Below are 15580 nucleotides of genomic sequence, written 5' to 3'. Positions count from 1 at the left end.
AATATACTGATATAATAGAAGTTATAGTCATGCCCTTTTTTTAAAAAAATCTCCCTTTCTAATTTCATTCTTCAGTTGCCATTTTATACACAAACACATACACAATGACAAAGAGATACTCATGCGTACATTCATGCACACACAGGCTAATAAAGACGCGAACATGTATTCTATAAATGTGCATTAAGATATACACACATCCAAGCTGATACACAGTCATATAAAAATGCTACAGAAATAGCCTAATGGTTACAGCAGTGGACTGAGAACCAGAGAAGCGCAGTTCAGATCCTACCGCAGTTCCTTGTGATCTTAAGTTGTGTAACCCTCTATTGCCCCAGGTACAAACTTAGAATGTGAGCCCTACATGCACAGAGAAACATCTCCTGTACCTAAATGTAACTCTACTTGAGCTACAACTGAAAACGGCACGAGCCAAAATCAAAATAAATATTTCAAGTTTTTTACTAGAGGTGTGATGTTTTCACCTCCTGTCTCATTAGTCATAGCTATCACCCTTTTCAGTAGTAGCCCAGAGATTCAAAATCTTCTCAATTTGCTCCAATGAGCAGCTAACACCATCTATTACTTACCCCTCAACCTCTCCAGCTCGAGGCCAATCCTGTACCACCCGCCCTGCATTCACCACAGCCCTGGAACCCATGCCAGTGGGATAATTTTCATGAGTAGACTTGCTCAGCTTCTTCCAGTCAGTGCCTCCACTGTGACACTGGGCCCTTCACTGAAGGAAAAAAAAAAGTCTCCTCAAATTTCATTTGCATCTTCTAGCCTCATTTGCATATACAGTATTGGTGAGTCAGTGGAGAAGCTGCCAAGCAGGTCTGAGTCCCATGCAGCTATGCACTGGAGAGGGGTTCTCCGACCATTGCACTGGGTGGGTGAGGTGGGGTGATGAGGGATCCAAGTTCTCCCAACAAGTGGAGGCACAGCAGCAGACTTATACACCCTAAGTCTTCCATACTCTTGACACCAAACTGGACCCCTGTTTCTCTCAGTGTACAAAACCTCACCATTCCTCTATCCCACACCCTAGAGCAGGGGTACCCAAATACATCGATCGCAATCGACTGGTAGATCGGGAAGGCAACGCGAGTCAATCACGGAGCCCATCCTAGACTCCATGATAGACTCGTGTTGCCGTCCCGATCTACTGGGCCGATCAGCCTTCCTCTCCCCGACGTCCCCCACCGCCGCCCCAAGCTCTCCCTGCAGAAGCATCGGACCGATCAGAATTTCTCTCCCTGATATCAATTCTGACGTCGTAGAGGAAGTTCTGGGCCAGCTAATTGCTACCTGGCTGGCCCAGAACTTCCTCTCAGACGTCAGAATTGACGTCGGGGAGCGGAATGCTGGTCGGTCCGACGCTTCTGTTGGAAGAGCTTGGGGGCCTGTTCCCCGATGGTGGCAGCGGCAAACCTAGTGGCTTGGGGGAAGGCAGGGAGAAAGAAAGAAAGGGGGCAGGCAGGGAGACAGAAAGAAGGGGGGCAGGGAGACAAAGAAAGAAGGGAAACAGAAAGAAAGGGGGCATTGAGAGAGAAAGGGAGGCAGGGTTACAGAAAGAAAGAAGGGAAACAGAAAGAAAGGGGGAACAAGGAGACAGAAAGAAAGAAGGGGGCAGGGAGAAAGAAAGAAAAAGTTGGGGGAGAGAATGAGGTCTGGAGGAGAGGAAGCATACAGGAGGCTGAAAGAATGGATGAAATATTGGATGCACAGTCAGAAGATGAAAGTGCAACCAGAGAAATCACCAGACAACAAAGGTAGGAAAAATGATTTTATTTTCAATTTAGTGATCAAAATGTGTCCGTTTTGAGAATTTTTATCTAATGTCTATATTTTGCACTATGGCTCCCTTTTACTAAACCGCAATAGCGGTATTTAGCGCAGGGAGCCTATGAGCGTCGAGAGCAGCACGGGGCATTCAGCGCAGCTCCCTGTGCTAAAAACTGCTATTGCGGTTTAGTAAAAAGGGAGAGGGTATATTTGTCTATTTTTGTATGGTTGTTACTGAGGTGACATTGCATAGAGTCATCTGCCTTGACCTCTTTGAAAACCCCCCGGAATAATTAACATTTTCTCTGCCTTTCAGTGTGCTTTGTGGGGTTTTTTTTAATTTTTATTTTATTGTTGGTAGATCATTTTGACTTGGTCATTTTAAAAGCAGCTCGCAAGCCCATAAAGTGAGGGCACCTCTGCCCTAGAGCTATCAGCCAGCATAGGACTCAGAGCAGGCAATCCATACCAAAGAAAGGATTTACCAACTGCATCAACGCCTTGCCCCCTGATTCTTCTGACAGGGCTTCCAAAATCTTCTAACACCTATCATCAGTCACAACCCAGCAAAGAAATCCACTTCCCTTCCTAGTTGCTGAGAATTAAACTGTGTCAACGGGTCAATAGAAATGGTCAGTGGGAGCAGCACGTAAAAGGCACAGAAGGTCAGAGAGAGCTAAATATAGGCAGATGGGGTTAAGATATATCAGAGGGGACATCCCAGGGTAAGAGGGATAAATCTATGAGCAGGAAGGGCTGGGTATAGGAGATGTACATGCTGCAGAGCCTGCTCAAGTCATTATACACTGCTGCAAGTTGTAGGTGGGGAGTCAAAGTGTTGAATCTACATGCAGGGGAAAGAGGAAGACAGTACAAAGATCCTCCTGTGGCCATGTCAGCAGGCCACAGTATGATCTGCAGGAAGACAAGAAGAGCAGCACAGGGTATTGAACGGAAACATTGTCTCACTTCCTGAGAGGATGCATGCGGAATCAGAGGTGGAAGAAACGGGGCTGTAGAACTCCTAGCGGTTATATTACAGGAAGAATTCACTGGCAGACAACAAAATGACATGTTGAACCACCACCTCGAACTACAAATGCCATGCTGCTCTGAAATATAAGATCAAAACTGGGCAACTTGGCAGCCCAAAGAAGGGGAAAATAATTTGATAGGAAAAGAGAAAAAATTATTTATTTATATATATATAGGGAACTGCTTTTTCATGAAGAGATTCACTCAAAATGGAATTCCAAAGAAAATCAGGACAGTGCAGCCATACACATATCACCTCTATCCCAATACTACGGAACCACACACTTGTATGTACCCTTTTGCTCACCTACATACCCACCCTTACACTCCACACTCCACTCACTGCACCCACACAGCTACTTATGCACACCTGCTCTGACCACATACCCCCACAATCTCGCAACATAAACCTACCATATATTACCCACACATAAACATCTACTTTCACCACTCACTCCATATACTCCATCACAGTCATAATCACCATCAATCACTACAGCACAGTCCCAAAAACACAATCTCACTAACCTTATTTACTCACAGCCCCTTACACAAACCACCACCTAGCCATTCAAAAACATGGCTCAGATATCCACCTCCTGTGTATAGCCCTATTCCTCCTTTCACATATACCCTCAAACACACACATCATATAAAGAGAGCCCCCATATACAGAAAATGCTACATGTCAACAACCTATTTATAATCTCACAACTACCCATGTTCTCCATTCCCTCCCCCAAAACACAGTCCTGTCATACATTCACCCCTACTTCTATACCTTCTACTAATCTATATTGAAAGGTATTCCCAAAACTATGTTCCCCCTCCCTTCCTCCTTTTTTGAAACTTTTGTTTTATTTATGTTTAAAACCATTTTTATTGGTTTGCAATAAATGAGATCATAAAATGTACAACATCAGCATATAGAACTCCAAAAACACAACAATCCCCAATCCATACCTTCTCCCCCAAACCCCCCTCTCCGGGAACACCAGCAACTATAGGTTTGATAAAGTGAACCGCTATGAAGCAGTATAGGAAAACATGAAATATCCAATCAAATCAGTACCAAATTCGTCCTCTAATACAGGACGTCAGTGTATTACTAAAAGGATTCCAACACTGAGCAAAAAGATGACCAGCTCGTGAGTCTAAATCCAGAATATCTCAGCGTTCCAATAAGACTTGTTGTATCATGAGTGCTCTCCATTGAAATATGGTTGGTGGGCATGGAAAAAGCCAAAAGGCCAAAATACTCTTTCTTCCAAACATAAGGGCTTTTACTTTTGTTTTATTTATTAAATTTTGACTCACCTTACTGCACACATTCTAATGCATAGCAAGTAAAATACATCTACTTTCCTTCCCTCATACCTTCTCACACTGCACCTGTTTTTCTCTCCTAAAGATGCCTCTCTCTTGCTTCCATTTCTCTGCTACTGAAGGAAATTCAGAAGACTGAGATAGTAAAAACATTAAAGTGGTGGGTGGAGGAGCAGAAAGTGTGAGAGACCCTGGGGGTATCCACTCATTGCAAAAATGGCTGGGGAAGTCCCACTCCGAGCTCTATGTCAGAGGCTTGGTTCCCTAAGGACAGGAGTCCCCTCTCATATGTGCAACCCCCACACAATAAGTGGTACCCAGTGAGAACAAAGGAATAAAACGAGGGAATCCCACCCGATATTCCACGCCCAAAGCAAGGCAAATGCAGAATAATAAAACACAAGTGTAAATAATAAAATGCCGTACATGTTTCATCTCTCAACAACTGAGAATGGTACTAGGTGCTGTGTTCCTAAAGGCACTGTCCTTTATATCCAGGACATGTTCCATCACCATAAATGGTGTTAGGGAGGCACCATCCTTTATACCCAGGACACCCATTATCTTTCAATACCCCAGCATAATATTAAGGGTGCTATGTTGCTGGAGATGCTGCCCTGGGATAAAGGGAGTCACACACGGTTACACAGTGTACAAATGCTTCAAAGGTCTCACTGCAACATGCAGGGCCTGCCAGGCATAGTCCCGGCTGTAGCTCTCGGTGGCACTTTCACTTCTCTAATTCTCTTCCTTTACAGCTCCAGAGCTCATTACAAACAAAATTTACAGAAATCACTCCTAAATATAGATATCAGAAAAGCCACAAACAGCACCAGCTGACTGGACTCTGAAGTCTGTCCAAATTGAGGGGGAACCCAGATTCTGCAAGAGGAAAAGGGGCGTGAAGGGGAAGGAACCCTCATCTAGGCAGGGCAGCAAGCAGCAACAAAACTTTGGCAGTCCCAGTTGCTTCAGTCAGCAACAGCACTGCTGCTCTTAACAATGGTTGATGACATCACAGAAGCACAGCTGCTCTAAGAACAGTTGATGACTTCATAGTAGAAACACAGCTGCTCTAATAATGACTGATGACATCTCAATGCAGCTATGTACAGTATCTACTCAGAGTTAACTGACTGAAAAGCAAAATTAACCTAGACAACATAAGAACTGCCATCTCCAGATCAGACCTTCGGTCCATCAAGTCCGGCAATCCGCACACGCAGTGGCCTAGCAACTGGCATATTTTTAGTCACCCTTATCCCTCTATGCCTCTCGTAAGGAAATGTGCATCTAGTTTGCTTTTAAATCCTAGAACGGTTGATTCCGCAACAACCTCCTCAGGGAGGGCATTCCAGGTATCCACCACTCGTTGCATGAAGCAGAACTTCCTGATAATTGTCCTGGACTTGTTCCCCCTTAGCTTCAGTGTCCCCTTGTCCGTGTCACATTGGACATTGTAAATAATTTTTTTTCTGCTCTATTTTGTCGATTCCTTTCAGTATTTTGAAAGTCTCGATCATATCCCCTTGCAGTCTCCTTTTCTCAAGGGAGAACAATCCCAGTCTCTTAAGTCGTTCCTCGTATTCCAAGTTCTCCATACCCTTTATTAGCTTCGTTGCTCGTCTCTGTACCCTCTCCAGCAGTTTTATATCCTTCTTTAGGTTGGGAGCCCAATGTTGGACACAGTATTCCAAGTGTGGTCTGACCATTGCTCTACTCGTGATTCCTTTCTTTAGCATGCCTAACATTCTATTTGCTTTCTTTGCCGCTGCCGCGCATTGTGCCAACGGCTTCAAAGTCCTATCTATCAGTACATCCAGGTCCTTTTCTTGTTCGCTCTTACCCAAAATTGCACCTGACATTCTATACCCGTGTTCCTTGTTCTTTCTGCCTATATGCATTACCTTGCACTTTTCCACATTAAACTTCATCTGCCATTTCTCTGCCCATTTCTCTAACTGACACAAGTCACTCTGGAGTTCCTCGCTATCCTTCTGCGATCTGATTGCCCGGCATAGCTTTGTGTCGTCTGCAAACTTGATGATCTCACTGGATGTTCCTTCTTCTAGGTCATTGATTAAAATATTAAATAAGATGGGCCCAAGTACCGAGCCCTGGGGTACACCGCTAGTCACTGTCTCCCAGTCTGAGAACTTCCCATTTATGCCCACTCTCTGCTTTCTGTTCTCCAGCCATTTGCCTATCCATCATAGTATATCTCCCTCTATTCCATGGCTTTGTAGTTTTCTGAGAAGTCTCTCATGTGGAACCTTGTCGAACGCTTTCTGGAAGTCCAAGTATATTATGTCCACCGGTTCTCCACTATCAATTTGTTTCTTCACAGTCTCAAAAAATTGAAGTAAATTCGTTAAACATGATTTCCCTTTCCTGAAGCCATGTTGACTGTCTCTCATCAGGTCATGTGTATCCAAGTGCTGGACTAAGAACATAAGCAATGCCTCTACTGGGTCAGACCTGAAGTCCATCATGCCCAGCAGTCCGCTCACGCGGTTGCCCAACAGGTCCAGGACCTGTGCAGTAATCCTCTATCTATACCCCTCTATCCCCTTTTCCAGCAGGAAATTGTCCAATCCTTTCTTGAACCCCAGTACCGTACTCTGCCTTATTACGCTCTCTGGAAGCGCATTCCAGGTGTCCACCACACGTTGGGTAAAGAAGAACTTCCTAGCATCCGTTTTGAATCTGTCCCCTTTCAACTTTTCTGAATGCCCTCTTGTTCTTTTATTATTCGAAAGTTTGAAGAATCTGTCCCTCTCTACTCTATGCCCTTCATGATCTTATAAGTCTCTATCATATCCCCTCTAAGTCTCCTCTTCTCTAGGGAAAAGAGACCCAGTTTCTCCAATCTCTCAGCGTATGAAAGGTTTTCCATCCCCTTTATCAGACGCGTCGCTCTCCTCTGAACCCTCTCGAGTAACGCCATGTCCTTCTTAAGGTACGGCGACCAATATTGGACGCAGTACTCCAGATGCGGATGCACCATCGCCCGATACAAAGGCAGGATAACTTCTTTTGTTCTGGTTGTAAAACCCTTCTTGATTATGCCTAGCATTCTGTTTGCCTTCTTAGCGGCCGCTGCGCACTGTGCCGTCGGCTTCATTGTCATGTCCACCATTACTCCCAAGTCCCTTTCTTGGGTACTCTCATTTAATAACATCCCTCCCATCATACAGTTGTACCTCGGGTTTCTGTTTCCCACATGTAATACTTTACATTTCTCAACATTGAACTTCATCTGCCATCTCGTCGCTCATTCCCCTAGTTTGTTCAAGTCCCTTTGCAATTCTTCACAGTCCTCTTTAGTCCGAGCTCCACTAAAATAGTTTGGTATCGTCTGCAAATTTTATTATCTCACACTTCGTCCCTGTTTCTAGATCATTTATGAATATATTAAACTAGTCTTTAAGCCCATTACATTAATGGGTGCTAGAATAGATGTGTCTTTCTCTCTCTCTCTCTCTCTCTCTCCTTGGCTGCTTTCTGTCTTTCTTTCTTTCTGTCTCTTTTTCCTCCGCTGTCCACCACCACCCCTTGCCAGCTCCCTCTGTCCAGCAGTAGCCCTTCTTCCTTCCTTTTATGTCCCCCGTGTCCAGCAGCACCTCTTCTGTGCTCCCCCTGTCCCTCTTCACTGCTCCCCAGTCCATCAGCACCTCTTCCGTGCACCCCCTGTCCCTCTTACCTGCTCCCCAGTCCATCAGCACCTCTTCTGTGCTCCCCCTGTCCCTCTTCCCTGCTCCCCGGTCCATCAGCACCCCTTACCTGCTTCCCCTGTCCAGCATGTTCGTTTGCAGCCTCTTTCCTGTTCCCCCGTCCATCAGCACCTCTTCCGTGCTCCCCCTGTCACTCTTCCCTGCTCCCCGGCCCATCAGCACCCCTTACCTGCTCCCCCTGTCCAGCATGTTCGTTTGCAGTATGATGAGGATAGCGGCCAGCTGTAGCGAACCTCACAGGCCGCTATGCACCTCAGTAGCAAGTTCCCTCTGACGCGATCGCATACGTCAGAGGAAACGTGCTACTGAGGTGCTGAGCGGCCTGCGAAGTTTGTTACAGGCGACCGCTATTCTCACCAGGCTCCTTTGAAGAGCGGCGTCGGCAGTGGTACTGGGCGGCGATGATGCGGCTCTGGCGCCGCTGGGAGAGAGCTTGCCTGCAGCTTCTTCCAGCAGCAGCAGTTGGTGAGTGAGGGCGGGAGGAGCGGAGTGGCCAGAGTGTTCCCTGCCGCCGGTTCTAAAATGGAACACGGCCATGGATCACACACCACTGCGGCAGGGAACACAAAATCCTTAGGGTTTTATTATATAGGATAGTAGCGGCCCGAGCACCAAGCCCTGCGGGACCCCACTCGTGACCCTCCTCCAGTCTGAGTAGTGGCCCTTCACTCCTACCCTCTGTTTCCTCCCCGCCAAACAGTTTCTGATCCATCTATGTATGTCTCCTTCCACCCCATGGTTCTTCAGTTTCCGGAGTAGGTGTTCATGGGGCACCTTGTCAAAGGCTTTTTGGAACTCTAGATATATGATGTCTATGGGGTCTCCTTTGTCCATCCATTTGTTAATTCCTTCGAAGAAGTGTAATAAGTTCGTTAGGCATGATCTCCCCTTGCAGAAACCATGTTGGCTGGTTATCAGAAGTTCGTTTCTTTCAAAATGTTCATCGATGTTTTCTTTTATCAGTGCTTCCGCCATTTTCCCCGGAACCAAGGTCAGACTTGTAGTTTCCCGGGTCACCTCTTGATCCCTTTTTAAAGATGGGCTATCTTCCAGTCCTCCGGGATCATGCCTGTTTTCAGGGATAGATTGCAAATTTGCTGCAGTAATTCCACTATCTCCTCCTTTAATTCCTTCAGAACCCTTGGATGGATTCCGTCTGGACCCGGGGATTTGTCAGTTTTTAGTTTTTCTATCTGCCTGCGTACATCACCAAGGCTCACTTCCATGGATGTTAATTTTTCTGCTTGATTTCCATTGAAGAATTGCTCAGGTTCCAGTATGTTGGATGTATCTTCGTTTGTAAATACAGACGAAAAGAATATGTTAAGTCTTTCTGCCACTTCTTTCTCCTCCTTCACCACTCCCCCTCCTTCACCACTCCCTTCCTGTCTCCGTCGTCCAGCGGTCCCACCTCCTCCCTAGCCGGTTGCTTCCCTTTAACATATCTAAAGACTATGCTATCCTTAATCAGTGCCTCAACCATCTTTCCAGGGACAGACATAAGACTCACAGGTCTGTAGTTGCCCGATTCTCTTCTTGATCCTTTTTTGAAAATAGGTGTGACGTTCGCTATCTTCCAGTCATCCGGTATCTGTCCAGTTCTAATTGACAGGTTGGCAAGTTTTTGCAATAGTTCTCCAATTTCAACCCTCAGTTCTTTTAAGACTCTCGGGTGAATTCCATCCGGTCCAGGGGATTTGTCACTTTTAAGTTTGTCGATCTGGTAGTATATCTGGTCCAAGTCCACTTCTACTGTGGTGAGGCTGTCCTCTATTACTCCTTTGAACACTTTCACTGCTTCTGGTATTGTTGCGGTGTCCTCCTTCGTAAAGACAGACGCAAAGAAGGAATTTAGTCTGTCTGCAATTTGTTTGTCTTCCTTGATGTACCCTTTTCTTCCCTTGTCATCCAGCGACAGGTATCCCATTCCAGTTTCACACCTTGAGCAATAACAATACCTCCACTACATAATGACTCTCTACTATATATAGGCAATTCTCTCAGCACTGACTCGTAGAAATCACCTATCAATATCCATCATCAGATGTTGTAAAGGATAGGGGATGCTGCAGAACAGAATTTAGGCACACTGGCAGACATGAAGGAGGATCTAAGTACCTGATTTATAGATGATGAATGCTGAACTCAGCAGTCATTACCCGGAGAAGACATGGCATGTAGTAGTGTCTTCCTTTAAAAAGTTACATTTGTGTCCTACCTGTTGGCCATATGCTGGCGTATACCATGGTCCTTTCTCCCCCTTTGAATGCAGGATGGGCAGGCTCAGGAGAGGAAAGCTTGCTGTAGCTTCCAAGTAAGCAGTGTGAGAGCAGTCACATCACACCAAAAACTCTTTGAGACATGAAGCATGAAAGGGAGGAAGAATCATCATTCCCGCCCCCAAACTGCCTGCAAATTGCAACCTTAGCCCTCTCCATCTTCATTGTCCTTCAGGAGCTCAACCTGGGAGGGAGGGGAGCCTCAGTTTTCCAGAGACAGGTTTAAGGTAATTACTCACTAATGCCCCCCTGTCACACACATACAACTTCCTCATTACCACCACCCTCCCCTTAGAGCAGACACACACACACAAAATATGCACACAGAGAAACTGACATATCCACACAGAGACACAGCGATACCCAATGTAGTACACATGCACAAAATGGCTCATGCAAAAAAAGACATACAGATGATACCACAGAGCAACACAAACAGTGGGGCTAACATATATAGGCACACTGACACATTGTGCAAGACAGGCATATATATAGTAAAACAGAAGGACACACACATTGCTCTCAGACTGAGAAGCTGCTGACAGGAACCTGCTTGGAGTACTACATGTTGGAAGTCTAATGCCACAAAGTTCACAGTATTCAATTATAACCTCTTTCACTGCATACTTCACTCCCTCATATTCCTCTTTTCACTACCACCTCGCACTTACACAACCAAAGCTATGATCAGTGAAACCTCTGCCCTCCCTCCCCTCTTCCTTCTTCTGCAATATTACAGCACATTCAAATACCATTGAGGAAAAGCAGAAGTTTCTAGGACTTGTACCGTGGCTATAAAGACCCACCTATAGCATCTGTAGTAATCATACAGATGCTGTAGTAATTGTACAGAGAGCACATTCCCAAACTATTTCATAGTACCTCTGAATTTAAGTCTAACCAAAGAAGTCTTCAAAGACTTCAGCGGATTCAGAACACTGAGGCCAGGCTGATCTTTGCAAAAAACAAATATGATCATGTTTCCCCACTCCTGTCCAAACTTCACTGGCTTCCAGTAATTTCCAGGGTTCACTTTAAATGCGCCTGCCTAGCTTTTAAGATCCTACACGGAATCCTCCCTACCCTAATTCCACTATCTCGGAACTCCTTGAGTCCTGATTCCACCAGATCCACCCAAAAACTTATATCCTTCCCCATGCTAAAAGGTATCCACTATGGGAAAATTAGGGAAATCTCTCTTCTTCAGAATCACCAAGCTCTGGAATAACCTTACTGCCCCACTACGGAATCTGGGCTCCTTCCAACTATTCCGAAAGCACCTGAAAATTAGGCTCTCTTCCCCCCTATACTCAACCTCCAACCCCATTATTCTGTTCCTTCCTTACATTAAACTCTTGTAAACCGCACCGAGCTCCATAATTATGGAGAGGATGCGGTATATAAACTTAAGGTTTTCATCTCCACCACCTCTCTCAGGAGCGCATTCCAGGCATCCACCACCCTTTCCGTAAAGAAGAATTTCCTTACATTGCTCTTGAGTCTACCACCCCTCAACCTCAAATTATGTCCTCTGGTTTTACCATTTTCATTTCTCTGGAAAATATTATGTTCAAGTATTTGAGCGTCTGAATCATAACGCCGAGTGAGGTGATTAAATTTGCAGATGACACTAAACTTTTCAAAGTTGTTAAAACGCATGTGGTTTGTGAAAAATTGCAGGCAGACTTTAAGAAATTGGAAGACTGGGCGTCCAAGTGGCAGATGAAATTTAATGTGGACAAATGCAAAATGATGCACATTGGGAAGAATAACCTGAATCACAGTTACTGGATGCTAGGGTTCACCTTGGGGGTTAGTGCCCAAGAAAAAGATCTGGGTATCATTGTAGACAATATGTTGAAACCTTCTGCCCAATGTGCGGCGGTGGACAAAAAAGCAAACAGGATGCTGGGAATTATTAAAAAAGGAATGGTTAACAAGACTAAGAATGTCATAATGCCCCTGTATCGCTCCATGGTGCAACCTCATTTGGAGTATTGCATTCAATTCTGGTCTCCTTATCTCAAGAAAGATATAGTGGCACTAGAAAAGGTTCAAAGAAGAGTGACCAAGATGGTAAAGGGGATGGAACTCCTCTTGTATGAGGAAAGACTAAAACAATTAGGGCTGTTCTGCTTGGAAAAGAGATGGCTGAGGGTGGATATGATTGAAGTCTACAAAATCCTGAGTGGAGTAGAACGGGTACAAGTGGATCGATGTTTTGCGCCGTCAATAATTAAAGACTAGGGGACACTTGATGAAGTTATCGGAAATACTTTTATGATATAAAAAGTCACGAGTGGAGTGCCACAGGGTTCGGTGCTTGGACCCGTGCTCTTCAACTTATTTATAAACGACCTGGAAATTGGTACAACAAATGAGGTGATTAAATTTGCCGACGATATGAAGTTATTCAGAGTAGTGAAGGCACAGGAGGATTGCGAAGATCTGCAACGGGACATAAACATGCTCAAGAAATGGGCCGCGACATGGCAAATAAAGTTTAACGTGGATAAGTGTAAAGTGATGCATGTCGGTAACAAAAATCTTATACAGGATGTCCGGTGCAGTACAGGAAAGAGACTTGGGAGTACTGGTTGACAAGTCAATGAAGCCATCCGTGCAATGTGCGGTGGCGGTGGCGAAAAGGGCGAACAGAATGCTAGGAATGATTAAGAAGGGGATCACGAACAGATCGGAGAAGGTTTATCATGCCACTTTACCGGGCCATGGTACGCCCTCACCTGGAATACTGTATCCAGCACTGGTCGCCGTACATGAAGAAGGACACAGTACTACTCGAAAGGGTCCCGAGAAGAGCGACTAAAATGGTTAAGGGGCTGGAGAAGTTCTGTACAGTGAGAGATTAGAGAAACTAGGCCTCTTCTCCCTTGAAAAGAGAATACTGAGAGGGAACATGATCAAAACATTCAAGATAATGAAGGGAATAGACTTAGTAGATAAAGACAGATTGTTCACCTTCTCCAAGGTAGAGTGAACAAGAGGGCACTCTCTAAAGTTAAAAGGGGATAGATTCCATACAAATGTAAGAAAGTTCTTTACCCAGAGAGTAGTAGAAAACTGGAATGCTCTTCCGGAGGCTGTTATAGGGGAAAACACCCTCCAGGGATTCAAGACAAAGTTAGATAAGTTCCTGCTGAACCAGAACATACGCAGGTAGGGCTACTCTCAGTTAGGGTGCTGGTCTTTGACCAGAGGGCCGCCGCATGAGCGGACTGCTGGGCACGATGGACCACTGCTCTGACCCAGCAGTGGCAATTCTTATGTTCTTATATACTTCAAAAAAAGAAAAAGGAAGTGCAGGGTACAAAAACAAATCTTTTTGGCCGCTAGAGTCGCACACAAAGGCTGGAATCTCCTCCGACAATCTTGAAGGGCACAGAGTAATCCTGGAAAATGCGTATCAGGGCTCCATCATATTTGAGACTGTCCCTCTTAAGCCGATACTTTCACCACTACGGGCCAAGGCATTTGGCCCACACGATGAGTGCGCTCTAGGCAGAGGGATCCCATGCCAGCCAGCAAGGGAAATTTGGCAACTAGCCATTCCTTTAGCAATGTACCTAACTGCCGGTTGGAAAGAGTCTCTGCGACTCCGATAAAGCGGAGGTTGTCCCTGCGGAACCGATTCTTCAGGTCCTCCATTCTCTCTGCCTGCGCTGTCAGACGTTTCTCTAATTGAGAAATCTGTGCACATGTGGTCTGTGAAGAGTCCTCCATCGTTGAGTCACGAGTCTCCAACTCACTAGTATGGCACACAGTATCCCCCAACAGAGTTTCTTAATGGGTAATCTGACCTGAGAGCTTTTCCATTTTAGGCGCTAACGCTGTAGTCACTGCAGAGGTAAGTTGGGGTAACTGGCCTTCCGCACTCAATGTTCCAGTCTCGGTCATCTTGTCATCAGCAGGCCGCGATCTTTCTTTGTCTTTTTTAGTCACTCGACCAGCCATACTGCCTCCCAATTTAGAAACAAATTGGTCCATAGAGAAACAGCTGCCAGGAAATAGCGCTACAGAGAGGCAAACAATCTCAGAACAAATCCATTAAAGGATACTGTGAGCGGGGATCCAGGAGCTGTAGAAGCTGTGTCTGCTCTCCTCACTGCATCACGTGATCTCTCATGGAAATACTTTTAAAACCAATAGGAGGAAATTTTTTTCACTCAGAATAGTTAAGCTCTGGAACACATCGCCTGAGGATTTGGTAAGAGCAGATAGCGTAGCTGGTTTTAAGAAAGGTTTGGACAAGTTCCTGGAGGAAATGTCCATAGGCTGTTGTTGAGAAAGACATGGGGGAAGCTACTGCTTGCCCTGGATTGGTAGCATGGAATATTGCTACTCCTTGGGTTTTGGCCAGGTACTAGGGATCTGGATTGGCCACCGTGAGAACTGGCTACTGAGCTTGATGGACCATTGGTCTGACCCTGTAAGGCTATTCTTATGTTCTTATACGCGGATGTGACGCAATGACGTTGTGTGCGAGTGACATCGTCGCGACGAGAGCAGGCAGTTGGGGATGGGGGTGGGGCTGGAGCAGGCCCAGGGCGAGGATGGGTGGAACTGGGTGGGCCTCGGGGCAGGTCTAGGAGTCCAGATTTTGCAGTCGGAAAATCTGGTCACCCTAACAATGAATATACTTGAGAGAGATTTGCATACCAAGAAGGAAGTGCATGCAAATCTATCTTATGCATATTCATTGTGGATATTCTGAAAACCTGACTGGCCAGGTGGTCCCTGAGGACTGGGTTGAAAACCACTGGTCTAGAGCAGGGATCTCAAAGTCCCTCCTTGAGGGCCGTAATCCAGTCGGGTTTTAAAGATTTCCCCAATGAATATGCATGAGATCTATGTGCATGCACTGCTTTCAAAGCATATTCATTGGGGAAATCCTGAAAACCCGACTGGATTGCTGCCCTCAAGGAGGGACTTTGAGATCCCTGCACTATATCAACTGGCTCGCCTTTATCCACATGCTTATTCACACCTTCAAGTCAAGCAAATTTGTGAGGCAAGATCTCCCTCGGCTGAACCCATGCTGACTCATAGAAACATAGAAACATAGAAAGTGACGGCAGATAAGGGCCAAGGCCCATCAAGTCTGCCCACACCAATGACTCTCCCCTACCTCCCTTTGCGAAGAGATCCCACCTTTCGATCCCAGTTAGCTTTAAAATCAGGCACACTGCTGGCCTCAATCACCTGCATCGGAAGACCATTCCATCGATCCACTACCCTCTCGGTGAAGAAGTATTTCCTGGTGTCGCCATGCAATGTCCCTCCCCTGATTTTCCATGGATGCCCTCGTGTTGACGTGGGTTCCTTGAAGAAGAAGATATCCTCCCCCACCTCAATACGGCGCGTGAGGTACTTGAATGTCTCGATCATGTCCCCCCT

General features: G+C 45.7%; 1 protein-coding gene across 14 annotated transcripts in view; it reads right to left on the bottom strand.

Moving 5' to 3' along the window:
* The window catches only part of POU2F2 (POU class 2 homeobox 2), a 404239-nt gene that overhangs the window by 160578 nt on the left and 228081 nt on the right, over positions 1-15580 (bottom strand). The window contains exon 2 of one of the 14 annotated variants that reach the window (XM_033963218.1): positions 594-742. The exons of the other annotated variants lie outside the window; for them this stretch is intronic. Coding sequence (XP_033819109.1) covers positions 594-642 — 49 coding nt within the window. The 5' untranslated portion in view covers positions 643-742. The remainder of the gene's footprint in view (positions 1-593; positions 743-15580) is intronic. 14 annotated transcript variants of the gene reach the window in all.

This window comes from Geotrypetes seraphini, chromosome 11, assembly GCF_902459505.1.
Source record: "Geotrypetes seraphini chromosome 11, aGeoSer1.1, whole genome shotgun sequence".
Classification (NCBI taxonomy): domain Eukaryota; kingdom Metazoa; phylum Chordata; class Amphibia; order Gymnophiona; family Dermophiidae; genus Geotrypetes; species Geotrypetes seraphini.
The sequence above is the reverse complement of the archived record's forward strand: the minus strand, read 5'-3'. Positions and strand labels throughout refer to the sequence as shown.